This window comes from Nicotiana sylvestris, chromosome 1 (genome assembly GCF_000393655.2).
Source record: "Nicotiana sylvestris chromosome 1, ASM39365v2, whole genome shotgun sequence".
Taxonomy (NCBI): Eukaryota; Viridiplantae; Streptophyta; class Magnoliopsida; order Solanales; family Solanaceae; genus Nicotiana; species Nicotiana sylvestris.
In genome coordinates, this window is record NC_091057.1 from 86,448,463 (window position 1) to 86,464,447 (window position 15,985).

Here is a 15,985-nt window from a genome sequence, read left to right on the forward strand (position 1 = left end):
CAAAAATAAATCCTAAATTTATTTTGGCAAAACTGATGACCAAATGGGCCATTAGTGTTTGTTTTGAGTATGCTACCGAGTTCCTTTGTTTTAAATAGATGTGGTCCTTATCTTATGTATAACTTGGATAGTGTGAAATACCAAATTTCGTATTACCTTCAGCTTCGTTCCTTTTTTTTTTTTTTTAAATTTCATAAAGTTGCCAATTATTGCTATTCCCACTCATGCATTCTGGTCTAGGTTTAAAGTCACGATGAAATGCTGTTCCTTTTTTGGAGGTGATGCTGTTATTTTACCAATGATATTTTTATCCGTTGTGATACATTTTCTGATTTTCTTATATTAATTATTAAAGGTTTGCATTTGTACTTATAATTATTGTAGTGAAAATAAGATTTTATTAAGGCAATTTGATATTGAAAGTTCAATTTATAAGGAGGAGTAGCAACATAACTTACAGACTTAACCCAAATTCCGAAATAACAAAATTAAATGACTTTAAACCAAACTTTAGAAATCTGAACCAATTCGAGCTTTTTCCAGTTAGATTTGAATACTAATCTAGCATTTGAACATTAATTTGATTGAAACTTTAAAAAATAAATTTTTGAATATGAGATGAAAAATGATTCTTAAAAATTGAATTTGTTTGGACATACATTTTACTTGATAAGAATTTAAAGTTTTGCGAGGTGAAAACTTCAAAAACTACTATTGGAATTTGAAGACTTTGTTTTCAAAATCTACCAAAAAATGATTAAAATCTATAGACAAACTGATATTTAAAAAAAAAATATATTCCCAATTTTTATGCCAAACAGGAGCTAAATCTAAACTTCAATTATGTTCTCATGTTCAAACACAACAGAATTAAAATACAATTTTCTGCTTTACAATAACAACAACCCGGTATGATTCCACTTAGTGGGGTCTGAGGAGGGTAGTGTGTACGCAGACCTTACCCTTACCCTGGATAGAGAGGTTGTTTCCAAATAAACCTCCGGCATCTTTCCCTCCAAGAACTTCCCACCTTGCTCTTCTACTTTACTTCAAAATATAATTTTTCTTTTCAAATCTCAACCAAAATCATATGTACATGCCTACTGTGGTTACATTAATTACTAGTATTACAACTTCAATATAAAATTAGGGTACATTATTATGAAAAAAAAAATTAAATTAAAACAATACAAAAGAACAAACAAACATGGCTACACAAGGCATTAAAACGTCTGCAAACACTAATCAAATTAACCTAATTAGTGCGATGTGTGTTTAACCAAAAAGTGAAATTTCGGTCAAAGCGATAATTTAGAAGAACTCGGGTTACTGATAATCAAAGAAAGTATAAAAGGAAGTAATTTTACTAGCAATGATATAATCAGGAGAAAACAAGTAAGCCAGTATATTCAGATAGTATTTCGTGTGTTTACAATTGATCCGTTCTCTCCCTTTTATAGCTACTTTGGAGATATGCGTTTTTCCTTTGTCATAATAAGGCCATTATGGGCAATTAAAGATATTAAATGCTACGTTACATAATCTTTGTATTTAATACAGATTCTCTAACATTTTTAGTATTTAAGGCTCATTAAATACTGTATCTGTACTCCCATGAACTGTCAGATTCATTCCCCTTGATTTTTGGACTTAAATAGGTACGGGCGATGAGTCTTTTGAATAACCGCTCGTGCCTCTTCCTTTACCCCTGTTCGTATCTGTTGCAACTCGTGCCTCTTTGCCAATCATAACTCTTTGACCAGTCTACGTGTCATGACACGTCATCTTTATACCACTTTAATATGTAAACTCAATTTTTTCCAATACAGATAGTCCCCCCACTTGCCATTTATTCATCAATTGAATATTTGCGAAGTGAATTTCATTAAAACGAGAATTTTTGTCACCATTAATGCTATGACAGAATCGACGCTTCAATTGTTACTTCCATTTAATGATCTTCACACGTGTCACCTTTTCATTGGTTCTGCAGTTTTGCAATACTTTTTAAGGCTTTTTCACGGCTTCACTGTTCACGAAGTATCAGTTATCATTATTATGGTCCTTCCATCATTGCGCTTTTTTCTTTGACGGTTGTTTATCAGTATAAATATAACCTTCTTCTTTGTCTGTATCACATAAAGTTTTCTGAACATCCAATTTCTCAAATCTTTGTTTGCTTCTTCCTCGTATTATCATGTCTTCATCAAACCCTAACCCTAGAAGGGTCCCCATAGTTGACACCTTCCCTAATGCCCCTAGTAGGAGCAGAAGAGGAGGTAGGCTCCGTAGTTTAGGATCTATTCGTGGTTCTTCTATTCCTTCACCTAGTTCTGGCCCTTCTTCTAGAACTAGAGGTTTTCTTTCACAAAGATCTTCTTCTAGAGGTAAAGAATCTTCTGAACCTCTTCGTGAACCTTCAGTAGAGGAGATAGTTCCTGCGGAACTGTCTTTTTATCATGACAGAGAGCCTCTTATAAATCAAGTATCTTCTTTAGATCGTGATTATATCTATCCCACTCAAATTACTGAAGGTTTGATTTCTATAGTTCGTAGAGACTGCCATTGCAGTAATGACTTTCCTATCATTATACCTAATCCAAATCAAAGAATCACCTCTTACATAATCAGGTTTTCTTTTGTCTATACATATATTTTCACTTTAGGATTCAAACATGCTATTGATCCTGTTATTCTTGAGTTCTGTCGTTTCTTTGATGTTTGCTTAGGTCAAATTGGCCCAATTATGGAGAGTTGTCGCCTGTTTGAGGCATTTGACCAACACAACCAGTGTGCCTTTTACTTTCCCGCATCTGATTCACCTTTACTCCCCTAGAATCTTTTGTAGTGGTGTTTTTACACTAGTAGCCAGGAGTAAAAGAGTTCTAGTTAGCCCTGAAGATGACAAAGACCGTGGCTGGTATGCCAGGTTTGTTGCTTCCCCCACTGTTGGTTTAGTGGGTGATGAGAACGTTCCCTTCCCTGAGAAGTGGAATTTTGCACGTGAGTCTTCTAACTTTCTTGTATCTTTTTCTTCAATTTTGTTGATTTTTCTAATTTTTGCATTTCTTTTTCAGCAACCATAGGAGTTGTGGAAGATGTTCCCAATTTCCGTGATTGGGTAGACAAGCTGTTGAAGATTGCACCAATGGATGGTAGATCTTGGAAGACCCTTTCCCAACGATTTGGTTGGAAAGTAAAAACTCATGGTAAGAGCTTTTATTTTGTTTCATCTTACATATTCTTTTTTTTCTTTACTGAACTGACTTCAATTCTTCTTTCTATCAGGATTTGCTATTCGAGGAGTTATTGCCGAGGTGGTCGCGACTTCTCGTATCTCTTTGAAAGGGCCCAAAAAATAATCTTGGGTTCTTCATCGAAAAGAAAAGTCGTTGATGAACAAGACTCTGAAGAAGAGGAAGACGGAGGCTCTTTGGTAACAAGGCCACGGGCTCGTAGACGCATCATTTCTGATGATGAAGAAGAAGCATCCCCCCACCGTTCTATTGCTCTTACCGAGTCTGTTGAGGCCCCGGTTGTAATTCCTGATGATGACGTTGCTCCCGCTGCTGCTCATGATTCTGTTGAGCAGTTTTTTATCAGTGAGTTTGGTGGTGAAGACTTAGGCCCAATTCTTGATAAAGCACCCCTGGCTTCTTTTTCTACACCCGTGTCTGTGATTCCTTCTTTGCCGATCTCGAGTGTTTTCGTTCCTCCCCAGACTGTCTTTACTACTTCTATCGTTCCTCCTTCGACAATTCCTCCTCCAATCACTCCCCGTGCTGAAGTTGGCTCCACAAGCAAGAGTGGTGCAATGAGGCAAGTGATCATTGAAGTCCCTGCTAAGGGCAATCTTTTAAGGAAATCGGGTCAAGCAGATGTATTGCTAAAGCCCTTAATTGGACCAATTGAGAAAGCCAAACTAGAGAGCCATAGCTCCTTGACTTTGATGAATGACATTGTGCACGCTTCTTTAAAGGCATTCCCCTTCTTTTTTTTAAAAAAAACTTTCACTTTGTAATTTTTCTATCTTTGGGATTCTCATTTCCCTTCATTTTTCTCTTTTTTAGGCCAATCTTATCGGCACAGAGATGATGAAAAGTGTTGCCCTCTCAGAGCAATTAGTGCATGATTCTCAATTAGAGGCATATAATTGGAAGGAACAGTATGAAAGCGTTCAGATTGATGTGGAATATTTAGAAGAAAGTAAAAGTACCTTGGAGCAGTAGGTACGGTCCTTGACTACGGAGTTGGCAGTTGAAAAGGCTTCCTCAAGTCAAGTAGATAAAGAAAAAGCTTGTCTTGAGACTTCTTTCTCAGAGCAGCTGTCAAAAGCTAGCGAAGAGATTAGAGAGTTAAAAGCTCTCTTGGGTGAGAAAGAAGCTTATGCTGGTGAGCTCGTGCAGAATTTTACTCAAGCACAAGAAGACCTCCGAGCTTCTTCTGATAAGGTTTGTGCCTTAGAAAGTTCCCATACCTTTCTTCAAGCTTCTTACACGTCTGCCTTGGCTGAAAATGAAAAGTTAAAGAATGAAATTGCTAGCTGGGAAAGAGATTATGAAATCCTTGAGGATAAGTCTGTCATTGAAGTGAGTTATGCATTTTTGAATTCTCGCCGTGATACCCTATTTGAAGCTAGCCAAGAGAATTTTAACTTGGAATCTGAGTTAGCTAAAATCAATGAAACTATTGAGAAGGCTCAGCAAACCCAGGATTTTCCTTCTCCAGTGGCTGAAGCTTCCGCGAATGTTGAAGTTGATACAGGTATCCCAACTCCTTCAAGCCAAGTTGAGCCCGCTGCTGTAAGCCACATTGAGCCCGCTGCTGTTGATGCACCTGTTCAGTCTCTACATCTTCTTAGTGATAAGTTTAGGTCATTTGAATTTCTTTGTTTTTTTTATTATTTGGAAAATTATGGTTAAACCCTTGGTTTCATTTGAGGGTTTGTTTTGGAAACTCAAGTCCCCGGACCTTTTAAGGGACAATATATAGAAACAATTTGCAGTTTACGACTAAGTTCATACTTAGTCTAAACTTTTTAATATTAAGAAGTTTCTCGTTGCTATCTTGAATTATTCTTGCCTTTATTTTTAAGGACTTACAGAATAATTTACATTTTTATAATTCAAAAATACTTCTGTTATCTTCATGAATATTTAATTTAAACATGAAGTTTATAAAAGACGACCCTTTTATATTCGACACTTAATGAAGAAGACGTCTCAACTTCATAATGGTGTTAACATACGATAAAAGAAATAGGAATACACATGTTTCTTTGAAATAACTTTGACATGTTTTTATTTGAATGTTGTCTAGTTTTGAATAAAACTTTACACGTATTTGAATTACATCTATAAATTTCTCGTAACTGTTTTTCTTGTAACAGATTAAAAAAACACGAGGTTTTTATTTATAACCCGTTTTAGTACATAGCCTTTACCCTAACTATGGTAAGGTTTTTCTTTGGCCTTAGCTTGTGACTTTGCTCTGCACTTGACCCATTCAATGAGTGAACTTTTCAGGCGTGATCTTTGATTATTTCCCAATATTTTTTGCCTTCTTTATACACATGCCCGTGTATGTTATGTAGTCCCCCAAGTGTTTGAGCGTTAAAGTATGGAGCCTCGAGCACTTGATTGTTCCTCTCATTTGGTCCTTTCCCTGAAAAGGAAAAACATATGGGACTCGGAGGTACGATTATAGATGTAGACTGCTTAACCCGTTTGAATTTCTATCAGAATAATTGTAACCCTAGGCCAGGAAGTTTTAGTTTATTCCACGTGCCTTGCAGGTCGTGACTCATCATTTTTACTGGTTAGCTTTTTGCCTATCATCTAAAATCGTTAGTAAAATTTTAACAATTTAAAAATTAAATTAAAAAATATGGATACCTGACCGTGGGTATTCCTTAGAAATAGTATCTCTTCAGATGAACAATATTCCAATGTGAAGGTAGTATGTTGCCATCCATTATTTCGTACCCATATGCTCCTTTACCTGTAATATCATGAATTCTATAGGGTCCTTCCCATGTTGGACTTAATTTCTACGCGTTAGATGCCTTCATAGATTGAAAAACCTTTTTGAGCACGAAGTCCCCAATTTTGAAGAATCTGAGGCGTGCTTTTCGGTTGTAGTATCGTTTTATGACCTAGTTCTGTGCTGCCATTCTTATTAACATAGCTTCTCTTCTTCCTTCAAGTAAATCAAGATTTACACGCATTTCCTTGTCATTAGATTCTTCTGTCGCCTGTGTAAACCTTGTACTCGGCTTTCCTATCTCAACTGAAATTAAAGCTTCAGCTCCATAAACCAATAAAAATGGTGTTTCTTCTGTACTTATTTTTGCTGTTGTGCGATATGCCCATAAAACTCCAGGTAACACTTCTGGCCAATTACCTTTGGATTCCTCTAAATGCTTCTTTAAATTGTTGATAATGACTTTGTTTGTTGACTCAGCTTGCCCATTATCCACCAGATGATAAGGTGTGGACGTAATCTTTTTAATCTGCCAACTTTGAAAGAATTCTGTGATTTGAGCGCCTATAAACTGAGGGCCATTATCACACATGATTTCCTTTGGTACACCGAATCGGTATATGATATTCCGCCAAATGAAATCTTTAACTTCCTTTTCTCGCACCCGTTTGAATGCTCCTGCCTCTACCCATTTAGTAAAATAATCAGTGAGTACGAGCAAAAATTTTACCTGACCTTTTGCTTGTGGTAGTGGACTCACGATATCCATCCCCCACTTCATAAATGACCACGGTGCAATGACCGGATGTAGTAACTCTGCAGGTCTATGCATATTATTACCTTACCTTTGGCATTTATCATATTTAGCCACGAAATTTTCCGCTTCTTCTTCCATTTTAGGCCAGTAATAACCTGCCCTAATTAGGGTTCTTACCAATGACCTTCCACCTGCGTGATTCCATAATGCCCCTCGTGTATTTCTCTCATTATGTATTCTGTCTGAGAAGGCCCGAGGCATCTTGCTAAGGGACCACCGAACATTTTTTGGTAAAGATTTCCTTGCTTTAAGCAATACCGAGCAGCCTTTTTTCAAAGCGCATGAGCCTTTTTCTTATCTTCAGGGATGGTACCATACTGCAAAAAAGCAACAATCTCATTCCTCCAATCCCAAGTTAAGTTATTAAAATTTATCTCATTCTTATCGGGGTCGAGAACTGAATGAAATAAATGAATAACTGAAGCATTTTCATTGCTTGCCACGTCTGCTGCAGATGCAAGATTAGCTAGGGCGTCGGCTTCGACATTTTCATCCCTTAGTATTTGTGTCACTTTCCAGTTTTGAAATTGCTTTATCAAATCCTGTACCTTTTCTAAGTACTGCTGCGTCCTTGCTTCTCTGGCCGTATAAGTCCCCAGCATTTGATTAACTATGAGCTGTGAATCGCTTTTGATTATAATCTGATTTATGCCAAGTTCTCGTGCCAGTTCTAAACCTGCAATCACGGCCTCATATTCTGCCTCATTGTTAGTTATAAAATAACATTTAATAGCTTATCGAATGGTCTCACCCGTAGGTGGTACCAAAACAATCCCTAAACCAGCACCCTTTACGTTAGATGAACCATCAGTAAATAAGGTCCAAGTTCCTGGGTTAGCTTCGTTTAACACCTGCAACTCTTTTTCTGTTTCTAATTGCATCCCTTGGCTAAAATCAGCCACGAAATCAGCTAACACTTGAGATTTTATAGCAATTCTAGGTTGGTAGGTGATATCATATTCACTTAATTCTATAGCCCATTTAGCTAACCTACCTGACAACTCATGGTTATGTAATATATTGTGTAATGGGTAAGTAGTTACTACAACAATAGGATGACATTGAAAATAAGACCTTAATTTTCTAGAGGCCATGATTAGTGCAAGTGCAAGCTTTTCTAATTGAGGATACCACATCTCCGCATCTAATAAAGATTTGCTAACATAATAGATCGGAGATTGTTTACCTTGGTCCTCACAGACTAAAACAGCACTTACCGCTACTTCTGAAACAACAAGGTAGATGAGCAGTCTTTCCCCAACCTTTGGTTTTGCGAGCAATGGTGGATTTGATAAGTATGTCTTTAGATTTTTGAGTGCCTGCTAACATTCCCCATTACATTCAAAATGATCTTGATTTTTATGAGCTAAAAAGAATTTAAAGCACTTTTCTGATGATTTAGAAATGAATCTTCCCAAGGCTGCAATTCTTCTTCTCGACTTCTGCACTTCTTTTTTGCTTGAAAGCATATCAGGAATTTCTTCAATGGCCTTAATCTGTGCGGGATTCACTTCAATACCACAGTTAGAAACAAGAAAACCCAAAAACTTACCTGACGTGACACCAAATGCACATTTCTCTGGATTTAATTTCATATTAAATTTGCGCAAAATCTGAAATGTATCAGACAAGTGTGATATATGATCTCTCGAATGCTGAGTTTTAACGAGGATATCATCTATATAAACCTCCATGGTTTTTATCAAATGTTCTTGTGTCACGACCCATTCCCCGAACCCGGTCGTGATGGCACCTCTCGTGGAGACAAGGCCAGCCAGACCAAAACAGAATACCTCTTTTAAATAGTTAATCATCATAAACAGTAATAATATATAATATAATGCTCATAAATTGTGGAATTTAACGATAATAACAGCAGGAACCATCCCGACACAACCCAAACCGGGGTTTCACAAGTCATGAGCTGCTACAAAATCTGCTATAGGTCTACAAAGTACGGAATCCGATACAACAATCTGAGGAAAACATAAATGATAGAGGATAGGAGAGACAAGGGGCTGCGGACGTCAACAGCTACCTCGTAACTCCAAATCATTGCCAAGCCTGGAAGGAATCAGCGCTCAGTTGCGGACTCTGCTATACCTAAATCTGCACACATGGTGTAGGGAGTAATGTTAGTACTCCGACTCATTGAGTAATAACAATATATAATGGCTGACAGTATGAAATCACGTAAAGGCACTAAGCAGTTCTATATCAAAATAGTAAAATCATTTAAACATTAGTGAATAAGGAAATCATGTGAAATTCTTTTAACCAGGTAAAACAGATGTAATCAGTATAAATCAGCTCCTCAAGCATTTTATTTCGTCTATTCGTTCTTATCCTTAGTTCTCAATTCATATACTTCTCACGATAACCGAATCAATAAACATATATACTGCTGTGACGTGCAGCCCGATCCATATATCACTGTGGCGTACAACCCGATCCATAATAGTAATAGTCGACTGCGCTCACTGGCGGTGTGCAGACTCCGGAGGGGCTCCTTCAGCCCAAGCTCTTTATAATTGTTGCGGCGTGCAGCCCGGTCCATATAAGTAATTGCTGCGGCGTGCAACCCGATCCATAATATATATAATATATATATCTGTTGTGGCGCGCAGCCTGATCCATATCATGTAAAATATCCTCACTAGTGGGTCCTCGACCCCTCTCAGTCATTTAAAATCACAGCCTCTCGGGCATAATGTACGGTCGGGATCTCAACCCTCATATCTCTTTCTATTTATGTTTAACATTTCAAAAATCTGGTTCATATCATTCTTAAGCAGTTGGAAACATGACTGAGGATATAAATTCTTTAACAAAGTAAGTGAGGAAAACCAGTCAAAAATCCCCTAAGGGTTCTACAGGTAGGCACAAGGCCCCAAGCATGGCAACAAGCTCAATTCACAACAATAAAGTATATATCTCAATCAAAAATGTAGTAAAATATCATTCGGGATGGACCAAGTCCCAATCCCCATAGCATTGAACCTCACGCTCGTCACACAATGTGTATCTCTACTTAGTATGGCACTACGTTGTGCAAATCCGAGGTTTCAAACCCTCAGGACATCATTTAAAATCATTACTCACCTCAAACTGGCCAAAACTCTAGCTCGCTAAGCCCTTGCCTCTCAAATTGGCCTCCATGCGCGTCGAATCTATTAAAAATCAAAATGAATAGGTCACAATATGCTAAGGGAACAAAGCCCAAGCGAAAACATTCGAAAAATATCGAAAATCTCGAAATTAGCAAAACCCGAGCCCCGGGCCCACGTCTCGGAATCGGGTAAAATTTACATTTTCAGAATCCTCATACCCTCACGAGTCTAACCATACCAAAATTATCTAATTCCGATACCATTTGGTCCTTCAAATCATCATTTTACATTTTTGAAAGGTTCCACAATTTTCTTCCCAAATTCGATCTCAAATCACGAATTAAATGATGAATTCAGTGATAGATTCATGTATTCTAGCCAAATCTGAGTTAAAATCACTTACCCCGACCAATTTCTCGAAAAACCTTCGAAAAATCGCCAAAATCCGATCTCTCTAGGTCAAAATATCAAATAAAACCCAAAACTTCGTATTTATAGGTACCCCTCAGGTTTCCAGCTCACGCGGCCGCACCAAAATGCACACGGTCCGCGCAAGCCAGTGCGGTCCGCGCAAAGGCAACGCGCGGCCGCACAGGCCTCCTTCTGCAGTGACAGACTTTAGTATTTTGGTCATAACTCTTTCTACAAATGTCCAAATTGTTATATCTTTATCTTTCTGGAAACTAAACACGAAGGGCTACAACTTTGGTTTTTGAATTACCTCAAAATTCCTTGCTGATCAAAAGATATGAGCTTCAGAAGTAGGACCAGCAACCTGCAGCCTTCACGACCGCGGCCACGGCCACTTTGACGCGGTCAGCGCTAGGCTAGCGCGCCCAGCGCGAAAAGGAGTGCGGTCCGTGCCACAACTGCTGCCCCCTCCATTTTCTAAGTTTCGGGGTGTCCGTAGTCGCTCAAAACTCACCCAAAACACACCCGAGACCCCCGGGGCCTCAACCAAAAGCACCAACGCATCCTAAACATTATTCAACCTTGTTCCAATCATCAAAACACCTCGACTAACACCAAAAATCATCAAATCACATCCAATTCAAGCCTATGAATCTCAAGAACTTCCAAATTCTATTTTTGATAAAAAAAATCCAACCAAACCACGTCCGAATGAACTCAAATTTTGCAGACAAGTCTAAAATGACATAACGAAGCTACAAAAACTCTCGGAATTCCATTCCAACCCTCAGATCAAAATCTCACATATCTACCGGAATTCGCCAAAATACTAACTTCGCCAATTCAAGCCTAATTCTACACCGTACCTCCAAAACCACTTCTGATCACTCTTCTAAGTCGCAAATCACCTTTCGAAGCTAACCGAACCATCGGAACTCACATACGAACCTTCTAACACATAAGTCAACATCCGGTTGACTTTTCCAACTTAAGCCTTCTTAAAAGAGACTACGTGTCTCATTTCTAACCAAATCCTCTCCGAATTTGAACTAATCATCTCGATCCCATAAAACTCGGATAACGAAGCGTAAAGAAGCTAAAATGGGGGAAATGGAGCGGTAACTCATGAGACGACTGGCCGGGTCGTCACATCTTGAAACATTTTAGTCACTAGACTTTGATATGTTGCATCAGCATTTTTGAGACCAAAAGGCATTACTTTGTAACAACAAGTCCCCCTGTCTGTTATCAATGAAGTTTTTTCTTCATCTACCGGATCCATTTTGATCTGATTGTATCCTGAATACGCATCTAAAAAACTTAATAATTCATGTCCTGCAATAACATGAATTAGTTGATCTATATGCGGTAGTGGAAAAGAATATTTAGGGCAGGCTTTGTTAAGGTCTGTGTAATCTACACAAACTCGCCACTTACCATTATTCTTTGGTACTACAACAGTATTGGCTAACCAATTAGGGTACTTTACCTCACGAATAGACCCAATCTTTAGTAATTTTGAACCTCTTCTTGATTCACCTGATTGTTGAAAGTTCCTTGCTTTCTCTTCTTTTGTTTGACAGGAGGGTACGATGGGTCTTTATTTAATTTGTGAGTCATTACCTCCGGTGGTATTCCTGTCATATCAGAATGGGACCAAGCAAAACAGTCCACATTAGTTTTCAAAAATTCAATTAACTTACCTTTCATGTCTTGGCTTAAATTGGCCCCTATGTAGACTTTCTTATCAAGCCATTGTGCGAATAACACTACAACCTCCAGTTCTTCAATTATTGTTTTGATATTTTCATTATCCCCCGATTCTTGAATGGTATCAGGCCTTGAGTCCACATCTATCTGCCCTTGTTCAGTTGAGGTTTGTGTTGTGGTGCCCTCAACTGGCTTCTATGATTGCTATTTTTCTTCGTTTTTTAAATCTGCTTTATAATTGATGTTCCTGGATGTATGTTGTTCCTATTGTCACACCTCCTTTTTCCCGCAAGGGTTAGGGATAGGAAATTTTTCCAATTAAAGTGATATTAATCAAAATCGGATTGTTTATTTAATTTGAGAGTCACCACTGGGGATATTTATGGCATCACAAGTTTATTTTTAAATTGCAAATCAAGGAAATTGACTCTATTTTTGATCCGCGAACACAGATGACCGAGTAAAGAATTCTGTTAAACCGGGAGAAGGTATGAGGTACTCTAGAGTTTCATGGTTTTAGCACGGTCGCTCAACTATTAATAATTGGCCTAATGATCTGATTAATACATATTTAAAAATCTATTATGCATTTTTAACTTTATAACCGTTTTTATTTATTTGTGGAGTTATTATTTATGGAGTTATTTCTGGAACAAGTCACGATTGTCGTACACTTGTCATTTTGGTACACATGGCAAACTGCGCCACATGAAATGCACTCGCGATTTACAACATGTTTATTTTATTATTATTCAAAGTTATGGTCGGGTCACATAAAATGCACACCCGAATTGGGATTTACATATCATGACCATGCCAGGGAACCGTACCCATAGTCATGATGATTCATTAATCGCTCCTAAAGCAAGCTACGGTGTTCATGAGTTATTAAATTTCTAAACTAGTTTGATATTCGTTGCAAAGTCATGGGGTATGAATATGAAATTATTGGTGGTCTTAACTACCTTATTTAATGTCCAATCGAAAATCTATAGCCCACCACATTAGAGACCCACTTCTTCTTAGCTTGTCCTAGACCCAAATTGCATTTTTACCTTAGCCGAAATTCAAATCGTTGCCCCTTGTTTCTAAAAATGTCAAGCAACAAACAATTGTCCCAAATAAATTGAAGATCTAAACAATCACAAAAAAGGACAAACCAACACACTGAAATCTCCACAAAAACAGAGCAAGAATCAACAAAAATACTAACTCAAACAATTAATAAGACAAAAACAGCAAAAATAAAAGGAAAACTGAAGAAAATTTGATATTAAGAGCGAAAACAGTAAAGGAAAGGAAGAATGAACCTAAAACGAGTCTACACAGTAGAACAACGAGCCTGCAAACCCAATATCTTATAGATAAGCAAAAATTCATCGAAATACATAAACTCCAGATGGACTCAACCAGAGCTAAAGAACTACGACCTCGTCCGCGACCTCAGACTCGACTGAAACGGAAAAATCGAGTTCGAACCTTGCCGTGCTTATGGGTATATTTAGCTTGTTTCTGACAGCATTTTTGGAGTATTTTGGAGCTATTTTAAGGTGGATTTTACAGCTGATTTGTGTGGGTTTAAGGTGGAGGAAGAAGGCTTGAAAAAGGAATAATTTTGTGCTCCTCAAACAGCTATTGCTGCTGTATTTTTACATGCTGAAAATTGGTGTTTTAGGTGACGTTTTGCTGAGATCTTTGGCTTAGTTTGGACGTGTTTGTTGGGCTGGTTCACAAGTTGGAACCGGCAGAGTTTTGGACCATTTTTGCAGCTATTTTCCCTGCTTTTATGGGCTGTTTTCGCAGCTGGTTTTGCTGCGATTTTGGAGTGATTTTTGCTGGGTTTTGGGGTACTTCTTGGGACTTTTTTTGGGGCTCATTTGAGCTGGTTTTGTATTTGATTTCACTGGAAAAATAGAGCTATTTTTAGGAAGTTTTTGGACTGGTTTTATGGGCAAAAGAGGGCTGGTTTCAAGTGCAAAAATGTGAGGTTTTATGGCGGTTTTTTCAGCTCATTTATCGGAGCTGTTTAAGGTGTTTTGCTACAATTCGAGGCATCTTTGGGGTTGGGGGTGTTCATGCCTGTTTTAATGGTGAGGTTTTAGGAAGAGGAAAAAGAAGTCTCAGGCTGCTCTGTTTTGGCTTGGAAATGCGGCTATATTTTCTTAAGTTCAGAGAAAGAGATGATCGACTTTTAATGGGGCGGCTCTTTTCTCAGATTAGGTCCTATTTGTCTTTAGGTTTCTATGGTATATATAGCAAGTGTCTGAATTGATGGTGAGTGTGTTCTTGTGAATTTGTTATGGGAAGATAAGGATGAAAATAAAAATACTACTCCTAGACTTGAATAGCAAGATAAATTATTAATCTCTAAAAATTTACTTAACAAACTAATATATTTTTTGAAAAACCTTTTCTTTATTTTTAAATGAAGATAAATCTTATATTAAAAATATGACTCTTTTTTTAATTGTTTTCAATTTTCTTAAATAAAATATATAAAAGGAGAAATAAGAGCTAAAATATGTAGATTAAACTTAAAATATATTTACATCTAAAAGTGATGAAAAACTCAAATATAATAAAAAATTAGGTGTTCACAGCTGCCCTTCTTTGCTTGGAAACATGAAGAGTTTTCAGGTAAACACAAAGTGAGCCATGTGACTAATTTTGACCATATCATTATTCAAAGGAGGAAGAAAAATAAAAGAAAAAGGTGCAATCGAATCCTGATTTTGGACAGCCTACATATCCCAGGGTATAAGGGAATCAGGTCGCGTGTAGTTCAAGGAGAATGATGGAATGATGAGTTCCAGAGTCGGGCAAGGTTCCATCGAGACTCCGATCCGTGGTCCTGTTATTACATCAAAATCAAAATTAAAAAGACTAACTAAGCCTATCAGCTACGAGTTACAAGATTCCTATCGATGAGTCTTCTGAAGCATCATCTTGAGTCTTGGTTGGTTCTTCATGCGGAGTCTAATCTGAATCTTGATGCTTATTAGCTGTAGGTGTTGGTTAATTCCTTTTTCAATTTCTCGGATCAAGGCGGGACATGCAAAGCTTGTGACTTCAGTCACGTCTTGAGCAGTCCACATCTTTTTTCCGCTTCTGCACTTTGAGTTTACTTCTTTTTATTTTTCTTTTCTTTTATTCTGGATTGAGACTCTTTCTTTTCGTCGTCTCAAACCTTGTGCCTCAAGGTAAAACCTGCTCAGACACCAAAACAAATAAACGAATGAAATTTTTCTGCCCCAGTTTTCACTAGGAAATTTCGTGAGTTATTGTAAAAAAATTCTAAACTACTTCTTTATTGAAAGCAATAAAAGTCAGGATTGTGTATCCTTGGGAAAAAAGAGATTGAGGATTGGAGACCCTATATCTAAAATGAGATCAACTAGGGATTGGAGACCCTATTGTTGGAAAATCATCAACTCGGGAATGGTGATCCTATGTTGGCATCAGGTTATGCTGGCATCAGGTTATCCTGGCATTAATTAGGGAGTGGAGACCCTATGTTGGCATCAACTAGAGAGTGGTGACCCTATGTTGGCATCAGGTTATGTTGACATCAACTAGGGAGTGAGGACCCTATGATGACATCAACTAGGGAATGAAGACCCTATGTTGGCATCAAGTTATGTTGGCATCAAGTTATGCTGGCATCAAGTAGGGAGTTGGGACCCTATGTTGGCATCAGCTAGGGAGTGGTGACCATATGTTGGCATCAGGTTATGCTAGCATCAACTAGAGAGTGGAGACCCTATGTTGGCATCAACTAGGGAGTGGTTACCCTATGTTGGAAAAGAAGACTAGGGAGTGGAGACCTATGTCTAAAACGAACCAAGGAGGGTTTTTTTGTTTGTTTTTTAGAGAAAAAATCATTTTCCTTTTTTTTAGAAAGTCATTCTTTTAAACAAATTGCCTCAATGCTTATTTTCTGAGGGAATGAACAAAT

General features: G+C 37.7%; 1 protein-coding gene across 1 annotated transcript; it reads right to left on the reverse strand.

Annotated features, from left to right (window-relative positions):
* Positions 1-6,154: 6,154 nt before the first annotated feature.
* On the reverse strand, positions 6,155-6,574 carry LOC138872084 (uncharacterized). Its single transcript, XM_070150078.1, has one exon. It carries the CDS (start codon positions 6,572-6,574, stop codon positions 6,155-6,157), a length of 420 nt encoding a protein of 139 aa, XP_070006179.1.
* Between the last annotated feature and the right edge of the window lie 9,411 nt (positions 6,575-15,985).